The sequence below is a fragment of the Equus przewalskii genome, chromosome 5 (genome assembly GCF_037783145.1).
Source record: "Equus przewalskii isolate Varuska chromosome 5, EquPr2, whole genome shotgun sequence".
Classification (NCBI taxonomy): Eukaryota; Metazoa; Chordata; class Mammalia; order Perissodactyla; family Equidae; genus Equus; species Equus przewalskii.
In genome coordinates, this window is record NC_091835.1 from 40,900,679 (window position 1) to 40,922,438 (window position 21,760).

At 42.6% G+C, this 21,760-nt stretch overlaps 1 protein-coding gene across 5 annotated transcripts in view; it reads left to right on the top strand.

Annotated features, from left to right (window-relative positions):
* ETV6 (ETS variant transcription factor 6) overlaps positions 1 to 21,760 on the top strand; it is a 223,319-nt gene that overhangs the window by 176,366 nt on the left and 25,193 nt on the right. For all 5 annotated transcript variants that reach the window (XM_008513529.2, XM_070619113.1, XM_008513530.2 and 2 more), the window contains one exon: positions 9,546 to 9,680. In XM_008513529.2, the coding sequence (XP_008511751.1) occupies positions 9,546 to 9,680 (135 nt within the window). The remainder of the gene's footprint in view (positions 1 to 9,545; positions 9,681 to 21,760) is intronic.

Genomic DNA, 21,760 nt, shown 5'->3' on the forward strand with positions numbered 1-21,760 from the left:
AAACATGTCCTCCTCTGCAGTTGGACATTTGAGGCAAGAGCCAGGCCAGAGCTGGGAATAATAGATGTGAGCATCATCCCAATTACGTTGAGCTGGGAATAAAGATCAATTTATACTGTAGGTAATTTAATTAAGGCATCAACCAGAAAGCCATGGACGGACTATCAAGGTGATACTGCCCATAGGGGCTACAAGAAAACATCACAAAACAAAGGAGTATTGTCAGAGGGTTTGGAAGACAGAACTAAGAAGGAGTTGAGAAGACCCTTCTCACAAAGTGGGTCTCTTTGAGAGTAGTGCAGGCATGATGGACCTGCTCGACTTCTCCTTAGGTAGAGACAAGATATACATAGAAGATCTTTTTTATCTCTCAAATGTAGCATTTGCCACCGCTGCTTCTGACCTGCGCTTTCTACTTAGCATTTGGTGTGATAGATATCCTGCAGCCAGGTCCTACACACGGCTCTTCCACAGATCTCATCACTTCATTTGCCCTTATTTTCCTGTCCATAAAATGGGACTTTCACCATCTGACTCCTAAGCTCCCTTCAACTCTTAAGAGTTGAGCCCAACTTCAACCGCTGAGACAGTGTTAGCTTCTGGTAAACAGTACAACCTCCTACCCCACAGGCGGGAAATAAATACTTTGATCTCCTCAACCTGTATACCTTGTAAAACTTAACTTCACCAATTTTTTTCCTATCTTTCCTTGAATCTTTTTTGCTTTCCAGGAGGAATGAGCTGCAGCGTCTCACCAGTCATGGGGCTGATGGTATATAACAGAAGTATCTGGTTGCCCCGTCACTATAAATGGGTGTTTGTAATGTCCTCCTGGCCTCACCCGGAGTTATGTTCTCTGTATATGGAAATGGCATTCCTTAACACAACTCATCTCGAACGTAGAGAGGAGAGAACGGGACTCGATAAATTATAATTACCTGAAATATTACGTACCTTAGGTCCAAATACGGCAGCCTCTGAATTCCACATTCTTCAACCAATTTAACAAACTACCCTTATCCCCTTCCAGGACAAGGGTCCTCCATTTTCAACCTCTAGAAGCAGGGAACATTCAGAATGTGCTTTAAATAACTATATCATCTCCAAACAGAAGATTTTAAGGTTGAAGATAAATGGGATATTTTCTTTACAATATTCTTCCAGTCTGAGCATACAACAGGATGACAAATTTATAGCATTTGCAAAGCTAAAGAATAAGTATAAAGGAATCTCAATTTTAGAAAACCTCACCCAGACAGGATAATTTTACCTAGTCCTTGAGCACTAGATAGTTACCACATTAAATGGTCTGGGATGATTTAAATTCAAAGGAGTATTTGATTTCTTGACCACTTTCAGACCCTGAGAACACACATCAATAAGAAGGAATAGACAAGTTAGCATTGATATTAACCCTTATTTAGGGTTATCCATTGCAAGACATGCAGGTGGAATGGATTTTTGTAACCATTATCTATATGAACAAAAAAACCACAGCTTATTATCAACTTAATTCATGTTGGACTTTCTATCAAGGCTGAAAAAAAGAAAAGGAAAATAAACATTTTTAAAGTTCCCTCGATTCAGCAATTTGGTATTGGGGACTTACTAAGTACATCAGTCTTTTAGTATAACAGAGTGTGATGTTACAAATTATTTCTTCCCTTTCCACCCCACCGGAACCTCTGTCTTTGGAAATATGGTTTGCTTGTACCCTTCAAATGTAGTAAAAATCCCTTTCAAGAGTAAGCTGAAAATACTGGTACGTGTCTATGTATAGTTCCTTGCACCAACTTGCCTGTTAATTTCTACTAAGCAATGTTAGATGGTTTGCTGGATTGAATGGCTGTGTCAACTGGCTGTTTTAGAATCGAGTTGTAGAGTCTGAGGGTATGGATCACAGAGGGGGACTGCAGCCCTGAAGTGTGGGAGTTGCAGTAGACATGACCCTAACTGAAGACTCCCAGAGTTGGCACTTTCTTCTCTTACTGTGTCTTTGAGCAAAACAAACAGACAAAAATGTGTATCACACATCAGAGGAATGCTTAATACGTCAATTACAGGACAGTCACTTAATTCCCCAGCACTTCACTTGTCCCATTTGTGAAATGATGGTGACAGCTGATCCCTCTGCCATGCAGAGGGATATTATAGTGTGTAAAACATGCACCACATCCTTTGATAAAGTGCATACTCATTTCACAATATTTTTGTTTTCTCAGGAGCTTATTCTTTTATCTTACCTTATATTCTGTACCCAGCTAAAGGCAATTGTCTTACTATATCTCATTTCTAACTGATTTATTCTTGTTTTAAATAGAATATTCAAATTTTCACACAACCTGCTCCCTTTTTCTTGCGATCTCTGTGTCTAAGACATAGATATCAAGCTAAATTTCAAATATTTGTTCCTAAGTAAAAGACTAGTTTATTTTTATGGTCACAGAAGGCACTTCATATTAAATAAAAGGTTTGTAATTCAATCAGTCTACAAAAATGGATTGAATGGTATACTTGGAAAGTCAGATGGAGCGGAGTTAGAAAGCCAGGAAGTGCCATGACAAGACTGGGCCTGTTATGACCCCCAGTGGGATCCCCTAGGCCTGTGATGGCATTGGTGTTTTCACTGTTGAATTTGAGGTGAAACTGAAGAGTCTCAGACCTAGGCCTTCATCCTGAACCTATCACAGGCGGAAAGGCCCCAGCAGAGAGAATTTCCTGACAAATCTGAAAAGTACCCCCTCACACCATGCATGCTTCTTTTTTTTTTTTTTAAGAATTGGTCAGAAGGAAACTAAAATCTCTGAATAAAAACAGAAGAGAGAGAAAGAGAAAAGAGAACAGTTTGCAAATTTAAGAATGTGCCGCTTCAGATAATCTTCACATGAGGGTTTGTACGTAGTAAATCATCACCTGAAAAATGCAAATTTCACAATGTTAAGATTCTGCTTTAAACCCACTGAACTTGAGAAGTTAAACATTGTGAACCTCGGAGGAGAGGCACTGGGTTTGCATTGTAGATGACGCAATGCATTGGTCCCAGCCTTCTGGAGAACAAGCAGTTATATTAAGACTTTAAAACTAATCATACCCTTTCACTGATAATACCATTTTAAGAAAATATTCTAAGGAAACCATCCAATTTTGGGGGGGGGGGGGAGGCCATTAGCAATTCTATTTATAATTGTAAAACCTTGAAATGCCCAAGCCAACCCCAATATGGGACTTGCTAAGCAAAATTGGAGGATATAAATATACGGAAATACACTGTAGATTTACAAGTGTTTATTGAGTCTATTCTTTCTTCAGTAGATTATACAGGGCCTTACAGATCATATTTGGGACTTTAAACATTGCTTTAAAGACAGGCAGAAGCCTCTGAGGGTTTTAAGCAGAGATCAGCATGACAAGGTGCAGAGGTAAAATGTGGATATGGGACAATTGGTTTGGCTGGTACCTAGGAGCCGTGGTGGTAACTTGAACTAAGAAGGGGATGATTCAAGGAATATTCAGAAGAGAGAGTCGGAGACTGAGTAGATGTTGGATGAGAGGGAGAGAGGAGTTAAGGATGACTTCCAGGTTTCTGGCCCAACCACCTGGGCACTTCCTGAACTAGGAAACACCACGTGGGTTATAAAGAATTTTATGTTAGACACATTAAATGTGTGGCACCTGTATGGCATGCAAGAAGAAGTGTCGAGGAGATAACTGAAGGTTCGAGTTGAGAAGAAATGCCTAGCTGGAGTAGATTTAGCATAGATGAGCTGATTGAAGCCCTGGGAGTAGATGAGATTACCCAGGAAGAAAGAATAGTCAGAGTCCTGGGGAGCCTTCCTGTTGAAGGGTTGGAGAGGGAGGAAGAGCAGAGAGGTGGAAAGAAAACCAGGAGAGGTAGGAATTTCAGAAGCTGTGGAATGTTCTAAGGAGAAAGGTAGTGATTACTGATGATGAATGCTGCTGAGAGGGCAGACAAGTCCCCAGGTACTAACCATTGTCCTTTGGGTTTGACACCAGTTAGGTGACTCAGCGAGAGCAATTTGGAGAAGGGTTAGAGTGGAGAGCAGGATGAAGGGCCCTGAGGAGTGGAAGGGGAGGGACGTGGCGCTAACAGGATTGGACAGCTCCTCAGAGAAGTTCGGCTACCATGGGAGGAAACAGGAGCGGTGCCTGGAGGGGAAGATGAAGACAGAGGTGTGCGCATGTGCACACGAGTGGTTGTGTGTGCATGCATGTGTGTGTGTCTGTGTGTGTGTGTGTGTGTGTGTGTGTGTATGTAGAAGACAGGAAAAACTTGAAACTACTTAAATGATGGAGAGAAGAAATGCATAGAAAGAAGTTGAAGATAGAACTGTGAATGAGAGAGAAAAAAATGTGAACTAGAAATGTCTGTCCGTCTGAAATGTCGTCACCTGGAAAAATAAATATTCCATACATATGAATGTGACTTTATGAAACTTATGCATGTGCTTTAAATACAAAAATATTGAGGCGAAGCAAATAGTTTCCAGATTCTTTTGAGATATGTCTGTTAATATCATAATTACAAGGGGTGCCATCTATTGAGCGCATATTGTAGCAGACATGGGGCTGGTGCTTGTTCGCATCATCTTATTAATGCTCATAACAGCCCTGCCAAGTCTGCGGCAGTATTCTCATGTGAGACAAGAGAATATTTAAGACTTGAACTAAGGCACAAAGGCAAAAAACAGTTTGCCTTAGGGCATGCAGTTGACAAATAGAGGAACAAGGATTCAAACTTGGGACTTCTTGCTCGGAGCCCAAGTTCTTTCCTCTGAAAGTAGAGAAACTTAGATAAATGTAACCCCCTAAAGAGCATCTCTTCTTGGTCTTCAGAGACGAATAAAATTGATAAGGCAACTTGGCAACAGTTCTGTTCACTGTCTCTACTGTCCATTTGAAACAAATTGCAAATAAAATAATAGAATTTAGGAGTCTCAAAGTAGATGCCTGGCTTTTCACATCAAGATCACCAATACAAAATTGAATGTATGTTTAGTTTGTGGATCTGTGTGTGTGTATGCATGCACATACATGTGTATGCATGAAAGCATGTGTTGTATGTGTCATGTGTGTACATACCCCCAGGAGGTTATCTAGGTTTTGTGGGGCCTGAAGGTTATAGTATGGGGGACACAAATATTTCTAGGGCTCCTCCCAGGGGTCTATGCAAGTGAAGAGCTCTGAAGCTCACTAGCTTCATGGCAAATCCACCTCTGCACTTGCGTGTGCTACGTGAACTATGTATGTATGCATGAAGATATAGGGAGGAACCAACAAAAGCTATTGTGCCTTAAACAATAGCCTTGGTTCCATTGCTTAGTACAATAGAAGCACCTTTTGTAGTTAGTACTAGTTATTTCTTTTCTGGGAAAACAGAGAAGATTTATCAAGAATCCAAGAATTTTTTGAAGAGTGACTTCTGAATTCAAGCCAGTGATCATTAGCTAAGTTAGATACAGTGCTATGGCTCATGCTCTTTATTTTCAGCAGGCAAATAAATATAACTTATTTTTAAATATCTTCTTTATTCCAGAGATCTTTCTGTTAATATTACATTTTAGATATGATCTCCTGCATATAGGAAGATTTTAAGGATGTACCGAGAAAGCAGGCTGGGTATTGGAGGAATTAGGAGATGGAAGAGGCTAGGAGGCCTTCTTTATTTACTTAGAAAACTGTCGTAGAGGGGACACGTGTTCTGTGTTGCTTCAGAAGCAAAATCTATGAACCGAAGTACATGAGATTTCAGGGAGGCCAGATTCCAGCTCAACAGAACTTTCTACTACCAACTAGAACTGTCCAAAAGTGGTTTGCTTATGTTGTGTCCAGCTGCCCACTGCTGGAAGTACTCAGCCAAAACTACTTTTTGGCAGGGCAAGGTGGGGAGGGGGACTTCTACTAAATACAAGTTTGAGTCGATTTAAGAAACCTCTAGAATCCTCTCTAGGCCTAAGTTCCCAAGCTTATAGTGGACACACACTATTATTGCTGATCATACATACGCAGGGCACACACACTAAGTTGGTTTTTCCTCCGTAATAGTGATGCATTTGTGCTAAGCCAGCCACATTCCCCGACCAAGCCCCTGGTTGCTGAGGAAACACGTCTGTGAATGGACTGATCCAGCTATGGCCATACTCTACAGCCTTAGAATTAAGTTTTTTCATGGCCTAGAACCTGGGACCTTGGGCCTGTGCTCCCACCCATTAGCCAGCTGTCACAGGTGGCGCTTATGAACGAGATCTTACTAGTTTTCCTAATAGGCTTAGAGTTTAGGTAAGGAACTGGAAGAGTTCTGCTTGATCGGCCCCTCCGACTGCTTTCTCCTGCACACTCAAAGAGGAACCTTCTCTGCCTGGCTGCCTCTGCCAGCTTTGGGATGAGGGGCAGCAGAGAGCCAGCACAGAAGGCCTGGGAAAGTATGGAGCAGAGCAGGTCGTCCCCACTGTGGACTCAGCCCACCAAGCCAGGGCAAGGTATCCAGAGAAGCCAAGAATGGGTGAATGGTCTCCGTTAACCTTTGCCCTTTCTGAAGGGGGAAGATAACACTGACCATGACCCAGACACTCCTTTGTTCTCCATGAGACCTCCTTAGGGGTCTACAGGTCTGTCCTAAACTGCTTTAATTATGTCAGTAAGAAGAAGAAGAATGGTGGTGGTGATAGTGGCAGTCACAGCAACAGCTAGTGTTTGCTGAGTTTTTACTGTTTGCTGGACATTGTGATGATCTCATTACACAAATTACCCCATCGAATGCTCAGAATAGTCCTACAAGGTAGATGCTGTTAACACTGCCATTTTATAGATAGAGAACTGAGGCTTAGAGAAGTTGAAGGACGTGCCTGAGGTTCCAGTCTGACTCCAGAGCGTAGACCCTTCCCCATTCCACTTTATTGCCCCATTTCTCTGTATAATGGAAACACAGAAAAGGAAGGGACGTGCCCATTCTACAGTCCAGTCTTTAGCCACCACATGGAGGAGCTTCTCCAGCCCCAGGAGTGACCTGAGAGGAAGACCAGTGTGTAATATGTGCACCATACCTGCTGTAGGTGCTTCGAGACGCTCCCCTCATTTAATCCTCACAGCAGACTTCTGAGGTAAATGTTGTTGTCTGCATTTCGCAGAGAAGTTCAGGGACTTGCTCAAGGTCCCCGGTGCAGAGGAACAGCGCTCCAGCTGGGCAGCCCGCGCCCTCCCCGCCATAGCAGCCTGCCTCTCTACGCGAACAAAGTTGAACATCCTCGCTGACACTAAATTTGTATTTCCTGGCCTCCCCTTCCAAAATGGATACTCTAATTACTGACCATTTTTTTTAGTAATAGTAATCATCAGGAACACATTTTTCAATGTTTTCGTTTTCTCTTCTGCTTACTACCAAAATAAAGCATTGCTCAAAACCACAGGATGAAACCCAGCGAGTGTGCGGCCATGTAAATTAAGAAAAGTTCAGGAAGACATTACACCAAACTGAAAGAAACAAAGTGTTGATTAGGGACTTATTTTTGTAAGCGATTAAAATATGAATCATTAAAATAAGACTGTATTTCAGGCTCCGTATCCTTGTCTCATCAGAGAGCATTACCATGGCTACTAGGTTTGGATTAGATGAGCTCCAAAGCCTTGCCAGCTCTAAATAACGCAATCTCTACCTTAGAGCATTTTTAAAAGTCTGCGTCTTCTCGAACATTTCATTAAAAGGAAATACCCAAGTGACATGGTGTCTTCAGCTCTTCAAAGTCTTTTGCTTTATTTAATCATAATAGTCATGCATTGCTTAACGATGGGGATACGTTCTGAAAAAGGTGTCATTGGGCGATTTTGTCATTGTGCAAACATCATAGAGTGTACTTAGACAGACGCAGATGGCATAGCCTACTACACGCCTAGGCTATATGGTACTAATCTAATGGGACCACTGTCCTATATGTGGTCCGTCATGGATCAAAATGTCGTTATGTGACACATGGCTGTAAACAGTAGCAGCGAGTTATACTGATGACAGCAGAGACACAAGGACACCTCAAGAATCAGAGTACAGTCTCTTGGAACTTATAATACCAATGGAAAAGGAGTAGAGGTTTGCAGAAAGAAGGAAATTAATATGGAGCATTTCTCAGGTTCAGGCTGAGTTTAAAAGAAAAAAATAATAGCCTAAAATATGCAGTTAAATTACATTGTTAATTAAAGTATCTGTTAAAAGTGGCTAAAATTAGAGACAGAAACCCGTTGTTTGGTACAATTGTTGACTGCATATCTGTATGTGGAGGGGCATGGGGGGATAGCCAGAAGACTGTGGTATTTAAAGATTAATCACCCACCCCTAAGGGGTTTTGAGGCACCCACCTGCGTTTTTGAACTTGGATTTAAGCCAAAGGGGTGGAACAAGACAATGACAGGTTTTTTCGCTAATTAACTGCTCAGTGGACATTTCAAGTGCCAGATATATCAGAACAGAGGGCCCCAGCTCAGAGCAGCCCCCACTGTCCTCTGCAACGGGGTGACATCTAAGGGTGATTTTCTAGAGACCGTAGAGGCTTGGAGCAATGCCTGTGTGTATTTTTAAAGGAGGGAAGCATCCTAGAATGTGCCAGTTCCTTATAGGATATCTTCAATAGTTAGCACCTCTGACCAGACTTGTCGATTTTTTTCGTATTTATTCTCTTCCTGCCTAGGAGTGGGGTGGGTTAGAAAGGCATGTTGTTTTCTGTTGGGAAGATTTCTATGAAGAATCTATGAGTTGTCATTGGAACATTAAAACTTTTCATACTTTGTGACTTCAGAATTCTTCTTTGAACAATCTGAAATGCAGGCAAAGGTAGATGTGAAAAGGATATTTTTCACAAAAATAATAGCAATAAAGGGGGACAGTTTAAATTTCCAATAAAGTCTGGTGCATCCCTGTGATGGGCTATCCTTATGCAGCTACTGAAGCAGTTCAGTAACGTGGAGGGAGGGGCTGGCCCTGGTGGTGTAGTGGTTAAGTTCAAACACTCCGCTTCCGTGGCCCGAATTTGTGGGGTCAGATCCCAGGTGCAGACCTACACACCATTCATCAAGCTATGCTCTGGTGGTGACCCACATACAAAATAGAGGAAGATCGGCACAGATGTTAGCTAAGGGTCAATCCTTCTCACCAAAAAATAATAATAATAATGTGGAGAGAAAAAGAGAGATACTAAACTATTATAAGCCTGGTTCTAATTATGTAACTATAGATAGTGTTAACAGGGTAGGATTATAGGTGATTTGTGTTTTCTTTCTGGCTTTCTGCATTTTTTTAAACTTTTTTTGTATGTTACTTTCATAATCAAAAAAGTTCAATAAAACAAATCAAATGGCTCTGACCTTTGGAGTTTTGAGTGGCACATCCTGTCCCCTGTAAACTCCGGGAAGGTAGGGGGCCAGCCAGTCTTGCTCACCGCTGTGCTCTTAGTACAATGCCAGGCATCCAGTCAAAGCTGTCAGTAAATAGTTGTTAAATAAAATGTTTCATTGCTCTATTTCTCTTTCCTTTTTCTCTGCAGGTGATGTGCTCTATGAACTCCTTCAGCATATTCTGAAGCAGAGGAAACCTCGGATTCTTTTTTCACCATTCTTCCACCCTGGAAACTCTATACACACACAGCCGGAAGTCATACTGCATCAGAACCATGACGAAGGTACCAGAGGAGGCTTCTCTTTCCTTGCCTGAGGCTTAGACAAATCCAGGAGGTTTCGTTGTTAGTTCATAAGTTGTTCCTATTCATGTGATTCATTTTTTCATTCAACAAACATTTATTGAGTGCTTACTATGTATAAGACCCTGGGGGGAATGCCAAGATGAATAAGGTAGACCCTTATTTCTCTGCAACTCAGTCTAGGTGAAGAAATGAGATAGATATACACATAAGTATCAAAGCATAACTAGAATAGTAGGCACCATAAAGAGGTAGTGGAAGGGGAAATCACATCCAGGTACGGGCATCAGGGTCAGCTTCATGAAGGAGATGGCTCTGGAAGATTCTGTTGATGGTCCAGCAGGATTCTGATATGCAGGGATGCAGTGGAAAACATACCAGACAGAGAGAATTGACATAGGATGGAGTCAGTCCTTGGAATAGAGAGCAGTCAGATGACTTGGGTTGTAGATCTTATTTTTTCCTCCTAACCTTTTCTTAGGAAACATATCAAACATACCCCAAATAGAGAAACTAAACTAAACCCCTCTGAGCCCTCACTCTGCTTCAACAATGACCGACATTTTGCCTTTGCAGAGCTGGTCCAAGGAGGTGAGATTGGAACCAGAATCTGGAGGACTTGGGTGGAGGAAAGTGATGGGGAGTCATGAAGGTTTTTAAGCACAGGATAATAAAAGCTGGAGAAAGGGGGAGCTGTCCCGGGGGCATAGTGGTTAAGTTCGCATGCTCTGCTTCGGCAGCCTGGGGTTTGCAGGTTCGCGTCCTGGGAACGAACCTACACACCAGCACTCATCAAGCCACACTGTGGCAGCATCCCACATACAAAATAGAGGAAGATTGGCACAGATGTTAGCTCAGCGACAATCTTCCTCAAGCAAAAAGAGAAAGACTGGCAACAGATGTTAGCTCAGCAACAATCCTCACCAAAAAAAAAAAGAAAAAAGGGATGAAGAAAGGAAAAAAGACAAAAACCCTGTGAACTCTGTGGTGGACCAGGGGTTTCCTCTTCCTGCACCAAAGGCAGTTTCTTATGGTGCACTCAGTGTAAGTACTTATTTCAGATGTCCCAGGTGTTTCTCCTTGGTTGTGAGTCACAGGACTCATAAAGTCGTTGGTAGAAAACAAAACAAAAAACCAGGATTGAATTGTGGCCCTGGACATAGTTCCAAAGCAGGGGTTTGGGTACAGAAATAGGGTATAAAAATCTTACTTTGAGCACCATTCCGTTGAACAGTGAGGCATCGAGCCTCTGAGGAGCCTGTGGTCCAAGTCTTCCTGCCCGGATTGGTTAGACAACAGATGTGGGGACATCAACTTGAACTTTTTTTTAAACTTAAACTTTTTTTTAGGACCAGCTTACTAAGGGCCGTAAATCCCTGGTCCCTTGGAGTATTTCCTTAAATTGATCATCCCCAAGAGGAGGGCTACTATTTTTTGTTTTATTGTTGGCAAATTAAAAAATGAGAAGTTATTTGTTTTCTTAATTAACACTTCACAAAAGAGCCTGCCTCCAGGCACCTGACATCTCCTCCTTGTGCCAAGTGTTTCACAGCAGGTCCCCTCACTTCTGTGACGGAAGATAAACGGGAGGATAAACAGAGCATTGCTTGCATGCTCCCTGCCTGTTTCTCTCATCCTTTCTTCCTCTAGCTTCACCTTCGCTAAATGTAGCAGCTGCTTCCCACCCCCAATTCGGTTTCTCAGTTCTTTGCTCTTCCTGCCTCGTACGTACATATGTACCCCGGCTTGCGTAATAGCCAACAGCTACTCCACAGCAGAGGAGGTGGGTTTACTGAAGCTTGACATTAAGGCGAGAGTCATATTACTGGCCTGCCTCTTCAGATACAAACGGGGTGTGATGAGGTTTTCTTTTCTCTCTCTCTCCAAATGCGATTGGAGGCTTGGTCTCACCCCATCACAAATCCTTCCTCTTTTCCCTTTGGCCTGGTCTGACTCATAAGTAGGTGTGTTTGTTGTGGTTCTCCTTTGCAGGCGCTAATCAATAGAGAAAGCTGGCTTACTCTCAGAGCTACTCTCAAACCAAGTAAATACAGATGTGCTGTCCCATACGCCATAATGAGCTGTGCTCTGAAGTGTTATGATGGTGGTGGTGGTGAGCTCCGTAGGTAAAAGAATGGAGCTAATGAGGCCAAGGTCAAGGGCTTCATCGCCCTGTGGACCAGTTAGCTCTACTTCAGACTCAGCTCTTAAAAGTAGTGTGTTCTCAGAGACCGTTCCTTAAAGCCGTCAGCCAGGAATCGAGATCTGAGAGTACAGACCTTTCAGACACGGCGCATGCTCTCAGATGAGTCAGGGGACACACGAGAAGGGAAAGTGCGGGTCTTCGTCAAATGGTATCAAATGAGAAGAGCCGTGCAAGGCATGGAGGTGATATGAAGAGGCTGCCTGCCCCTAGACTTGCAGATCTATGGGCGCCATGGGTGACAAAGGGACGAGTAGAGAAGTGGATGAACCAGTACAAGTTCCCTACCTCCAACCACCTCCCACCTCTTTCTCTTCTCCACCAAATAGAAAAATACCAAGCTCAACATGAATTGTCTCTGGAATCAATGCTGTTACATTCACTTGTGAATGGAACACATTAATCTGGGCGTATGTCAACATACAGAAAGATCTGGTCCTGAAGAGGGAGAGTCTCTGAAGTGAAATTACACCTATCAAATATTACATCCCCAAGGACTTACTTTACGTAATTGGGGATACAGTACCATGTAAAAGTGTGTTGCTGTGGACTTGGCAGAGAAATAAATATGACAGAATGGAAGAAGAACAGAGGCATTCCAGAGAGGACCCGACTCAGCCCCTAAGCAGCCTGGCACAGTGAGGCATGCAGAGTGAATGTAAACACAGAGCTTCATTCAGCCCCCTGTGACTTCACCTCATCGTTGCCACTGACTTAACCAGTCCAGACATTCATAATTTCACAATGGGAATTTATGTCACAATACAAATGTATCTTGTTCAATCCAGCAACAGTTCCCCGCAAATGTCCCATATGAGTACATTACATTGAAATCTCACCTTCCTTACTAGCAGCCACATGGCAGCGCCAGAAGCTAGGAAGTTGGTGTTAGCTCAGAGGCTCCCCTCCAGGCTCTGAGGGGAGATGAAGGGGACCATGCTAATTCAAACCCTTATTTTGTAAACTTTCATTATCCCTATAATGTACACTGTTCTGAAATTGTGTCATGCCTTGGGTGAAGCAGTCCTCAGATTAGCACCTAAGTCTCGGAGAACCGGCATTCTACTCTCTTCCCGTACTTAGTTCTGGGACAGGAAGGCAATATTATATAATTAAGGTAACCTTATAAATTTTCATCCATACCAAGACACTTCTGACGGTGAAACCGGACTCTGTTAATAAGTAAGCCGGGACAACAGGCATAAGCCAGGACCAGCCCAGACAAACTGGGACACGTGGTCAGCTTCGATAAAATTTTTAAGAGGATGGGATCTGGAAGTCAGGAAACCAGGTTCTCACCCTCCATTCTGCCAGAACAAATCATAAAGGCTAAGTTTCTCAGATCTCTTACAGCTCTCAAATCCTAACTTTCTCTCCAAGGTCTGAGGCTCCCTGGGTGACATGAAGATGAATAAGACACATTCTCTACCTTCAGAGTCTTGGGTAACTAAAATCCAGAAAATCGTAACAATGTCCTGCCTGGTGTTGCTCAGAAACAGCTGAACATCTGCTCTATTCTCATTTGTCTCACCTTATCAAGAACTATTAATAATATTACCCCTCTTAGTAGTCAAACGAAAAGCATCGTCATTCACTCGTTTCACAATGAAAATCTTAGTTTAAGTGGATTCCTTTTCTTTGATTATTGTGACTCACTTTAACTGCATAATATGACTTAGTTAGACGTTAGGTAGATAGCTATGTAGGAAGGAGACAAAAATAATGATACTACTTCTTTCACCAAAAGCAGGAGGCAAAACATTTTTAGAAATTTCAGACTTCAGATGATTTTAAAATAAATTTATTTTGTCACACACAGTTATAGTATCAACTTCTTTTGACACCTTAGATTCCAAAATTAGTTACTTTGGGCTCCCATGGAATAATTTACAAAACGGCTTTGTCCCAAAGTATATATTCGATTGCCACTTGTCTTTTAGTGTTAAAACTACTTCAATAGTGATTGCGTAGAAGCTCCTTGAGCAATATAAAGTGTGCTTTCAGTCTGGGCTAGTCTCCAAATGGGGTCAGCTCTGCAGAGCTACCCCTGTTGGACCAGACACGCGTAAGTCTGCAGGGAGAAGGAATGAGGTCAGTTTCTCTTACGTTCTCCTCCTATGACTGCTTTGGGGGACCCTCCTGTAACTGCAGCTCTCCAGTCCTCTCTCCTCCTATGCCCCATCTGAGAGACTGGGAGGTGGTTTTTAATCACTCTAATTTGCCAATATTCACACATGTAGTGCTGTGGTTGCTTCTGCAACCGTGGACATAGTTTTAAGGTGAAAGTTCTGCTCTGGGGCAGCTCTTTGTCACCAGGTGGGCGTGGACTTTGTAAGTGATGATGAGAAGTGTCAAGTGTCGAAATACTGTTGATCTCCATTCTCCTTACAAGGAGCACATGGTAATGGCCCAGTGAGTAGAGAAATCATTTCTTCGTGAGGGGAGGGTGGCTTGCATTCTGGGATGGCCCACAGAAGTTTCATTTATGTGATTGCTTTATTGAGGGATGTTACCCCTCCCACCCCCAACACAGCCCCCAAATCCAAGTGCCCAAAGACTGCTTTGGAGGAAGGAAATGTTATACATCTTTAGTGAGATAATTAAAGACAAGGTATGTGAATCTGCTTCATAATAGCAAAATAATAGCTAACATTTATGGAGTCCTTGTTGTGTGCCAGACCCTGATCTAAGCCCTTACATGTTTAAATCATTTAATCTTCACAACCACCCTATAAAGAAGGTAATATTATCTCGACTTTATAGATAAGGAAATGGAGGCTAAGAGCAGTAAAGTAACATGCCCCCAAATCACACAGCTGTGAGGTCCCCTTAACTCCAGTGCCTGTGTTCATTGCACTGCAGCATGAATAAGCTGACCAAAGGAACATTTTTATTAAAGTGTTTTGGGCAAGCACCCTCAAAATGGGACAGATGATTGAATGTTGAGTAGAATTGTGGAGATGAGAATACCAAGTCTGGTCCCTTGACTGGGGTCCAGTGTGGCAGGTACCAGCACTCCTGCTTATAGTTTTTCTGCTTCACAGTACTTGCAACTGCCAAATCTAAACCCAAAAAAAAGGTCAGAGATAACTTTGAGACACCAGTGTATGTCTTCAATTCATGATATTAAAACCTCATACTAATTTGGACTAAATTAACCCATATAGATCATTGACTGCCTCAGGATGAGTGGACTTAGCATGACGAAAATCCTGCAGCCTGTGAGAGATGTGGCTTTTGAGTCAGGCACTGGCTTCTGAGAGCAGAAGCGCTGGTTGGCATCCTCCTTGGGAACCAGGCCCTCACTGCAGGTCTCTCCTTGGGAGCCGGCCCCTCCGTGTAACTGCTGAGTAGGCACCAGGGTAGATGAACTTTTCTAGCTGCTCAGGCCACATCCTATTAATGGTTCTTTTAAAAACTTCCCCAATTCTCTAGTCTTGCTGGAATGATGTACATGAATGAAGTGTCAAGAAGGCCATTGACTGGGGTTTGACATCTTTGTTATCGTATTAACCGTGTAATGCATGATGGAGCCAGAGAGCATAATGGGGTGTGTGTGCATTCTGGATCCAGACCACCTGGGCTCAAATCTCAGTTCCCCAGTTTACCAGCTGTGTGACTTTAGACAAGTTACTGAATTTCCTTGTGTCTCAGTTTCCATCTGTAAAAGAAGGAAAATAGCAGGACCTATAGAATATGATTGCTCTGAGAAGGAATCAGGTAATATGGGAAATGCCCTTTCGAAGAGCACCTAACACATAGCAAGCACTTAATAAATGTTCATTATCATTATTTGATATTTCTTACCACTGTTTGGTGGGTTTTTTCTTTTTTTTAAACTTAAAAAATTTAGTTCTAATAAAATACTCATTGACCATCTTAACCATTTTTAAGTGTCCAGTTCAGTAACGTTAAGTATATTCACATTGTTATGCGATGGTTGGTTTTTTTCTTACCTCCAATCCCAGTTTTCTTAACCATTCCCGTTATTGCAACTGCATGCACTTTGTGCAAACACCAGATTTGTGCCTCCCGGACATAGGAAGGGCTTGTTGTCTACCCACGCCATTATCTTAGAGCTCCTTCAGGGATTAACCAGGCGCCCTCTGTAGCATTGTTTCTATGGGAAAATACATTGAAAGTGCCAACCTTAATTACTTTCAGGACACAGCCTGTTTTGAAAATAAGCAGTGCTTTACTTTATGTTGCCTCGCAGTCCCTGGCAAATTGTGGGTCCCCTGCGACCCCCTTGGGACCTATTAATCTTCTGGCTGTCTCCTCTCACATTAACAACTATAAGATTAACCTTTTTGTGTCCCTTTCCATTCTGTGACTCTTGGATCTGGCAGGAGGTAATGAGGTCCCACCAGAGGAAGACCAGGCCCAGCTCCTGACTTCCTCTTGTCCCCAGGGCACCAGTGAACACCTTTCCCCCTTACTAGGCCTCATTCCACTCTTCTCTAACTCCTCCTTTCCTCTCCAGCACCTCTTCTTCCTGCTTTGCTTCCCGTATTTCAGGCTCTAGGGCAGCGTGACCTTTTGCCCTCTGACTCTTGCCCGTGATGCAGCATTTGACGGGGATGGGAAAGCCTGGAGGCACTGGATGGCACACAGGGCCTGTCTTCACTGACCTTCAGGGAGGCCCTGCCCACCTTCCCTGCCTCCTAGGCTTCCTCGAGTGGTGTGGAGGCTGTTAGCCCTCAGCCTAGCTGGCTTTATTAAGCCAGAAGTTTTAGGGGCAAGAGATTCCTAATATGCATGAATAACTCTCCCAAGGTAGTCTGGAAGTCTTCAAGAACCTTCCTCTTACCCCCAGGGAAATGCCATCTGATTCCTTGACGATAAGGGGACTGGGGGCAGTTTGGGTTCACCTCCAGAGATGGAAGCCACAGTGGACCTGATCTTGCTCTTTCCCTTCTCCAGCTCCTCTCCTTATCTTTGTGCCACCCCGTCCCTCCTGTGATGACTCACAAGGCTCACCCCCACGGGTCTAATTGGCTTGTTTGAAATCTGATCCCTGATTTCTTCATTCACTTCTTTTGTGCTGCTTTGTCAAGACTGAAGGAGACTCCTCTACGCTGCCTGGGAAGCACAAGGACAGCTTACAGCCAGGAGCATGAACCTGTGCCCCATGCAGACTTGCTTTCGCTCTCTGTACGGAGTTACTAGCAGAGGGAGCCGGTTTGGAGGCCGTTTGGTTTGGAAGCCACAGAAATGAAGATTAAGCCCCAGAGTCCTGCAAGTCACCTATTCACCTGTTTTGTTTCTTTCAGCCCCCTTCACCAAATGCTTATACAGTTCTAGGAGCTTACATAGGATTTATTGTTTATGACCTCAAACGTCTGTGAATCACACATTCCAAACTAGGGCAGTTTTCTTTTCGGCCCTCCAAGGGAAGTCAGTGACATTGGCAGCCTATTGAGATAAATAGGCTGAAATGGGCAGGCAAAGGGGCAGTGGAAATTCTCGGCTGAACTTGTCAGAAAGGGAGGTGGGAATGTATTTGTTTGCTAGGGCTTCCTTAACAAAGTTCCACAAATTGGGTGGTTTGAAACCCCAGAAATTTATCTTCTCGTAGTTCGGGAGGTTGGAAGCCCAAGATCAAGGTATAGGCAGGATCAGTTCCTTCTAAGGGCTGTGAGAGTCTGCCTTTCTCCTTGCTTCTACTGGTTTGCTGGCCATCTTTGGGGTTCCTTGGCTTGTAGATCCGGCCTTCATCTTCACAAAGCGTGCTCCTTGTGTGCACTGACTCTTCATTCAGCACTTGTAGCTTTTTGTTTTGTTTTTTTTTTTACGTGTATGCCTTTTCCATTAGACTATGATAGCACGTGAGCAAGGACCACATTTTCTTACTCTTTGAATTTTCTACATCCAAGACACCACTTGAAATATGGTTGACATCACTGAAGGTTTGATGATTCAACTCATATTTTGTAATCACTGCATGGCAAAATGGTCCCCTTCCAAATGCATGCGTCCCTATGTGTCCGAATGCCCCTTCTCGTAAGGACCCTAGTCGTATTGGAGTAGGGGGCCCCCTGACTCCATTATAACCTCATCTTAACCAATTACATCTGCAATGACCCTATTTCCAAATAAGGTCACATTCTGAGGTAATGGGGGTTGGGACTTCAACATATGAATGCGGAGGGAGTGGAGGAGCACAATTCAACCCATAACAAGGTGACAGAACCTAAGTGTATATATGAGAAATCTATTTTGAATTTCACCTCAGGACCTCGAGACTTTAATTTCTATATAGCTCTTTATACCATTCATGGTTCCCACTAATCTTTTACAAAATTGTGCTGGGAAATGGTCCTTTCTGGAGGAATGTGGAGCACAGTAGACTGAGTCCGATGAGTGACAGTTACCTGCTGGGTTGATTTGCATCTCCCTGCCTAATTTCTTCTCTTATCATCATCCATGGCCTTAGGGAAAGCATGATAGTGGAAACGTGGTCCTGGTATGTGAGATATAAACTTGATCTTAGCCTTTGCTCTAACCTGGAAATTTCCTAGTCAAAACCCATGACTTTAACCAAAGGCAGTTTTTTTTTTTTTTTAGGTTTACCAGTTATTCATTATTTATAACATGATTAAATTGGGTCAAATTTTGATGAATTTTAAGTAGCAAAACTTTTCTAATAAGTAAAAGGAAAGAGGAGGAGAAAAGAAATCAGACCTATTTTTGTATTCATCACATTTAAAGTCCTAATTTATCTTGGGCTGTTTGGTAGTGAGAAGGCATTACTTGTGTCTAAAAGAGGTCTACAGAGAGAAAGGTTTGGGATGAGAAAACACTTTTAACTATATTGGGTTCCCTCCCAGTCCTTGGTCTTGTTTCCCCTTCCCCCTTCCTTCCGTGCCCACAGTGACTAATTATGTGTGGCTTTCCCTCCCTCTTCCTCGAGCGTTTCCCTCCCGTATCAAGACCTTCAGACCGAGGGCAATGTGGATAATTTCCCAGTTTTCCAGCTGGGCAGTTCACCAAGAACAAAGCCAGACATCAAGGCCAGACCAAAAAAATCTTCTTGTTTTAGACAGAAGACTCCTACATCTGGGGGATTTAATGCACCCACTGTCCGCTCAGTGCATTTCCTGTGTCCGGAGCTTCTCTGCCTGCCGGCTCTGGTCTCCTAAGTTTCCATACCCTGCTGCCAACTTATAATAACAGAGGCAGCAGGCAGCAGGGTCGGAACGTCGTAGCCCACGTCGTATGTGGGCACATGCCTTGTAAACTGAAACAAAGCCTGGAAGATCTCATTGCAGGCCTTTCAGCCTCGACACTGGTTGTGCCCAGACCACCAGGAGCCTGGAATTAAATACCCTTGGATCCAGTTCTCTACCATTAATGTTATCAACTTCATCAAGTACTTCCTCTTTGAGTGGTGTCTGCAGAGAAATAAATAAATCAAGCTCCTCCAAGTCCTGTTCCTGCCCGGATCCTGAGTCAAAAGTAAAATCTGAGTTGGATTATCTAGAGCACTGTCTCCTTCCTTCATTGTTCACAAAGATCTGGGCAGGAACAGAGAGTGAAATCTCTCCAGGACATTACATCAGTTCCTCTTTGACCCTTGGCATGAAAGTTCTTCCTCTCATAGTCCTCCCAGACTTCCTAAGGCTTGCCTTGAGTGCACACCCATCCACTGAGCCTTGAAGCTCAAGACATCAAAGAAAACCTGCAGGTAACCGGACTACTGGCCAACGCCTGTGTTCGTTTTGAAATTTGTAAGACGGGAAATGGATTCAGGAAATAGTGTTTTTCAATACATGGTCTTCATCATCCTTAAGTATTTTTAAACCTTAATAAGCTTTAATAAAGGGACGCATCCTGTAAATGGCATTTAAGAGAAAATATATGAAACTTCCAAGTGCAGTGGTCTTGAATAGTTGCTTATGATGATCATGTTCTGTGACAAATGAAAAGCGAGCCATGGATAAAAGATAAATTCATTTTTATGGACAGAAGAATTGAGATCCATACTAGCTATGAAAAGAATATTTGCCTCATTCCCAAAAGACTGCAGATCATTTCTAACATACTAACAATCTCAGCCTTTAAGGTTCACTCCATGGGCCTAATCAGTACCCTGTAAACAGTTATTTGCATTTGAGTTAAAGTGAGGAAGTTAGTACTTGTCATCCCAACCTGTGTCCGTGCAAGGTTGATTAGGCACTTTAAAAAAAAAAGCTTTTTATAGTGGAAAAATATCAAACTTATACAAAAGTAGAGAAAATTGTATAATGAACCAGCATGTACCAATCACCAGCTATGATGGTCAGCTCATGGCCAATCTTGTTTCCTCTGTGCCTCACGTACTCTCTGCTTCACCATCCCAGATTATTTAAAGGCAAATCCCAGATGTATAATTTCATCCATAAATATATCAGTACAAGTCTGAGAAGATAAGGACCCTTTATAAAATCACAATCACAGAACCATCACATCACTGAAAACTAATAGTTCCTCAATATCAGCAAATATCCTATTAATGTTCACATTTTTCCAACTGGGTCATGAATGTTTTTACAGTTTGTTTGAATCAGAATCCAAACAAGGGTCTACACTTTGTAAATGGTTTATGTGTCTCTTAAGTCACTTTCAATCTATAGGTCTCCATCCATATCTTTCTCTTTTTTTTTTTTTTTAAGGAAGATTAGCCCTGAGCTAACTGCCGCCAATCCTCCTCTTTTTGCTGTGGAAGGCTGGCCCTGAGCTAACACCCGTGCCCATCTTCCTCTAATTTACACATGGGACGCCTACCACAGCATGATTTGTCAAGCGGTGCCATGTCCGCACCCGGGATCCGAACTGGTGAACCCCAGGCTGCTGAAGCGGAATGTGCGCACTTAACCACTGCACCACCGGGCTGGCCCCCATCTGAATCTTTCTTGTGTACATGTTTGTGCATTCTCTCTCCAGGTGTTTTAAAAAGAAGTTAGCCATAATAAGTATAACTTTCCCCTGTACAAGGTGTATCATGTACATATGTTTTTTTTTTTCCCTTTGATTGCTTTCAAGATTTTCTCTTTTATTTTGGTTTTCAGTAATTTAACTATGATGTGCCTGGGTGCAGCTTTCATTGTTATTTATCCTACTTGGGATTTGCTGAGCTTCTTGGATCTTTACATTTGTTGCTGTTGTTACCAAGTTTGGGGACAATTTGACCATTATTTGTTCAATTTTTTTTTGCCCCATTCTTTCTATTCTCTCCTTCTTGGACTCCAATTACATGTCTATGATACCATTTAATATTGTTCCACAGGTCGCTGAGGATCTATTTGTTTGTGTGTTTTTAATTTTTATTGATCCTTCTTCAAATTTACTAACTTCTGTCATCTCCAATCTGTTAAGTCCAACCAGCCCAGCCTTTGATTTCAGATATTATATTTTTCAGTTCTTGAATTTTTTTTTTACAGTTTCCATTTCTCTCCTGACAGTCTCTGCCTGTTATTGCTCATTATGACCATCATTTCCTTAAGTGCTTGAACTTATTTATAATAGCTACGTTGAAGTTCTTTTTTGCTAATTACAACATATCTAGATTATTTCAGAGTCTGTGTCTGTTGACTGCCTTTCCTCTTGATTATGGATCATGTTTTTCTGTTTCTTGGCATGTCTAGAAAATCTTTGTTGGTGGCTGGACATTATAGATAACACGTTGTAGAGACTCTGGATTGTGTTGTATTCCTCTACAGAGTGTTGATTTTTGTTCTAACAGGCAGTTAAATGACTAGCCAATCACTTTCGACTTTCAGAGGCTTGGTCTTACATTTGGTTAGGGCATATCTATTTCAGTTTTACCTTTAGGCTTCAGGCAAATCCCTTTGTCCTGCAGCATAGCTGAGGTGTGCTC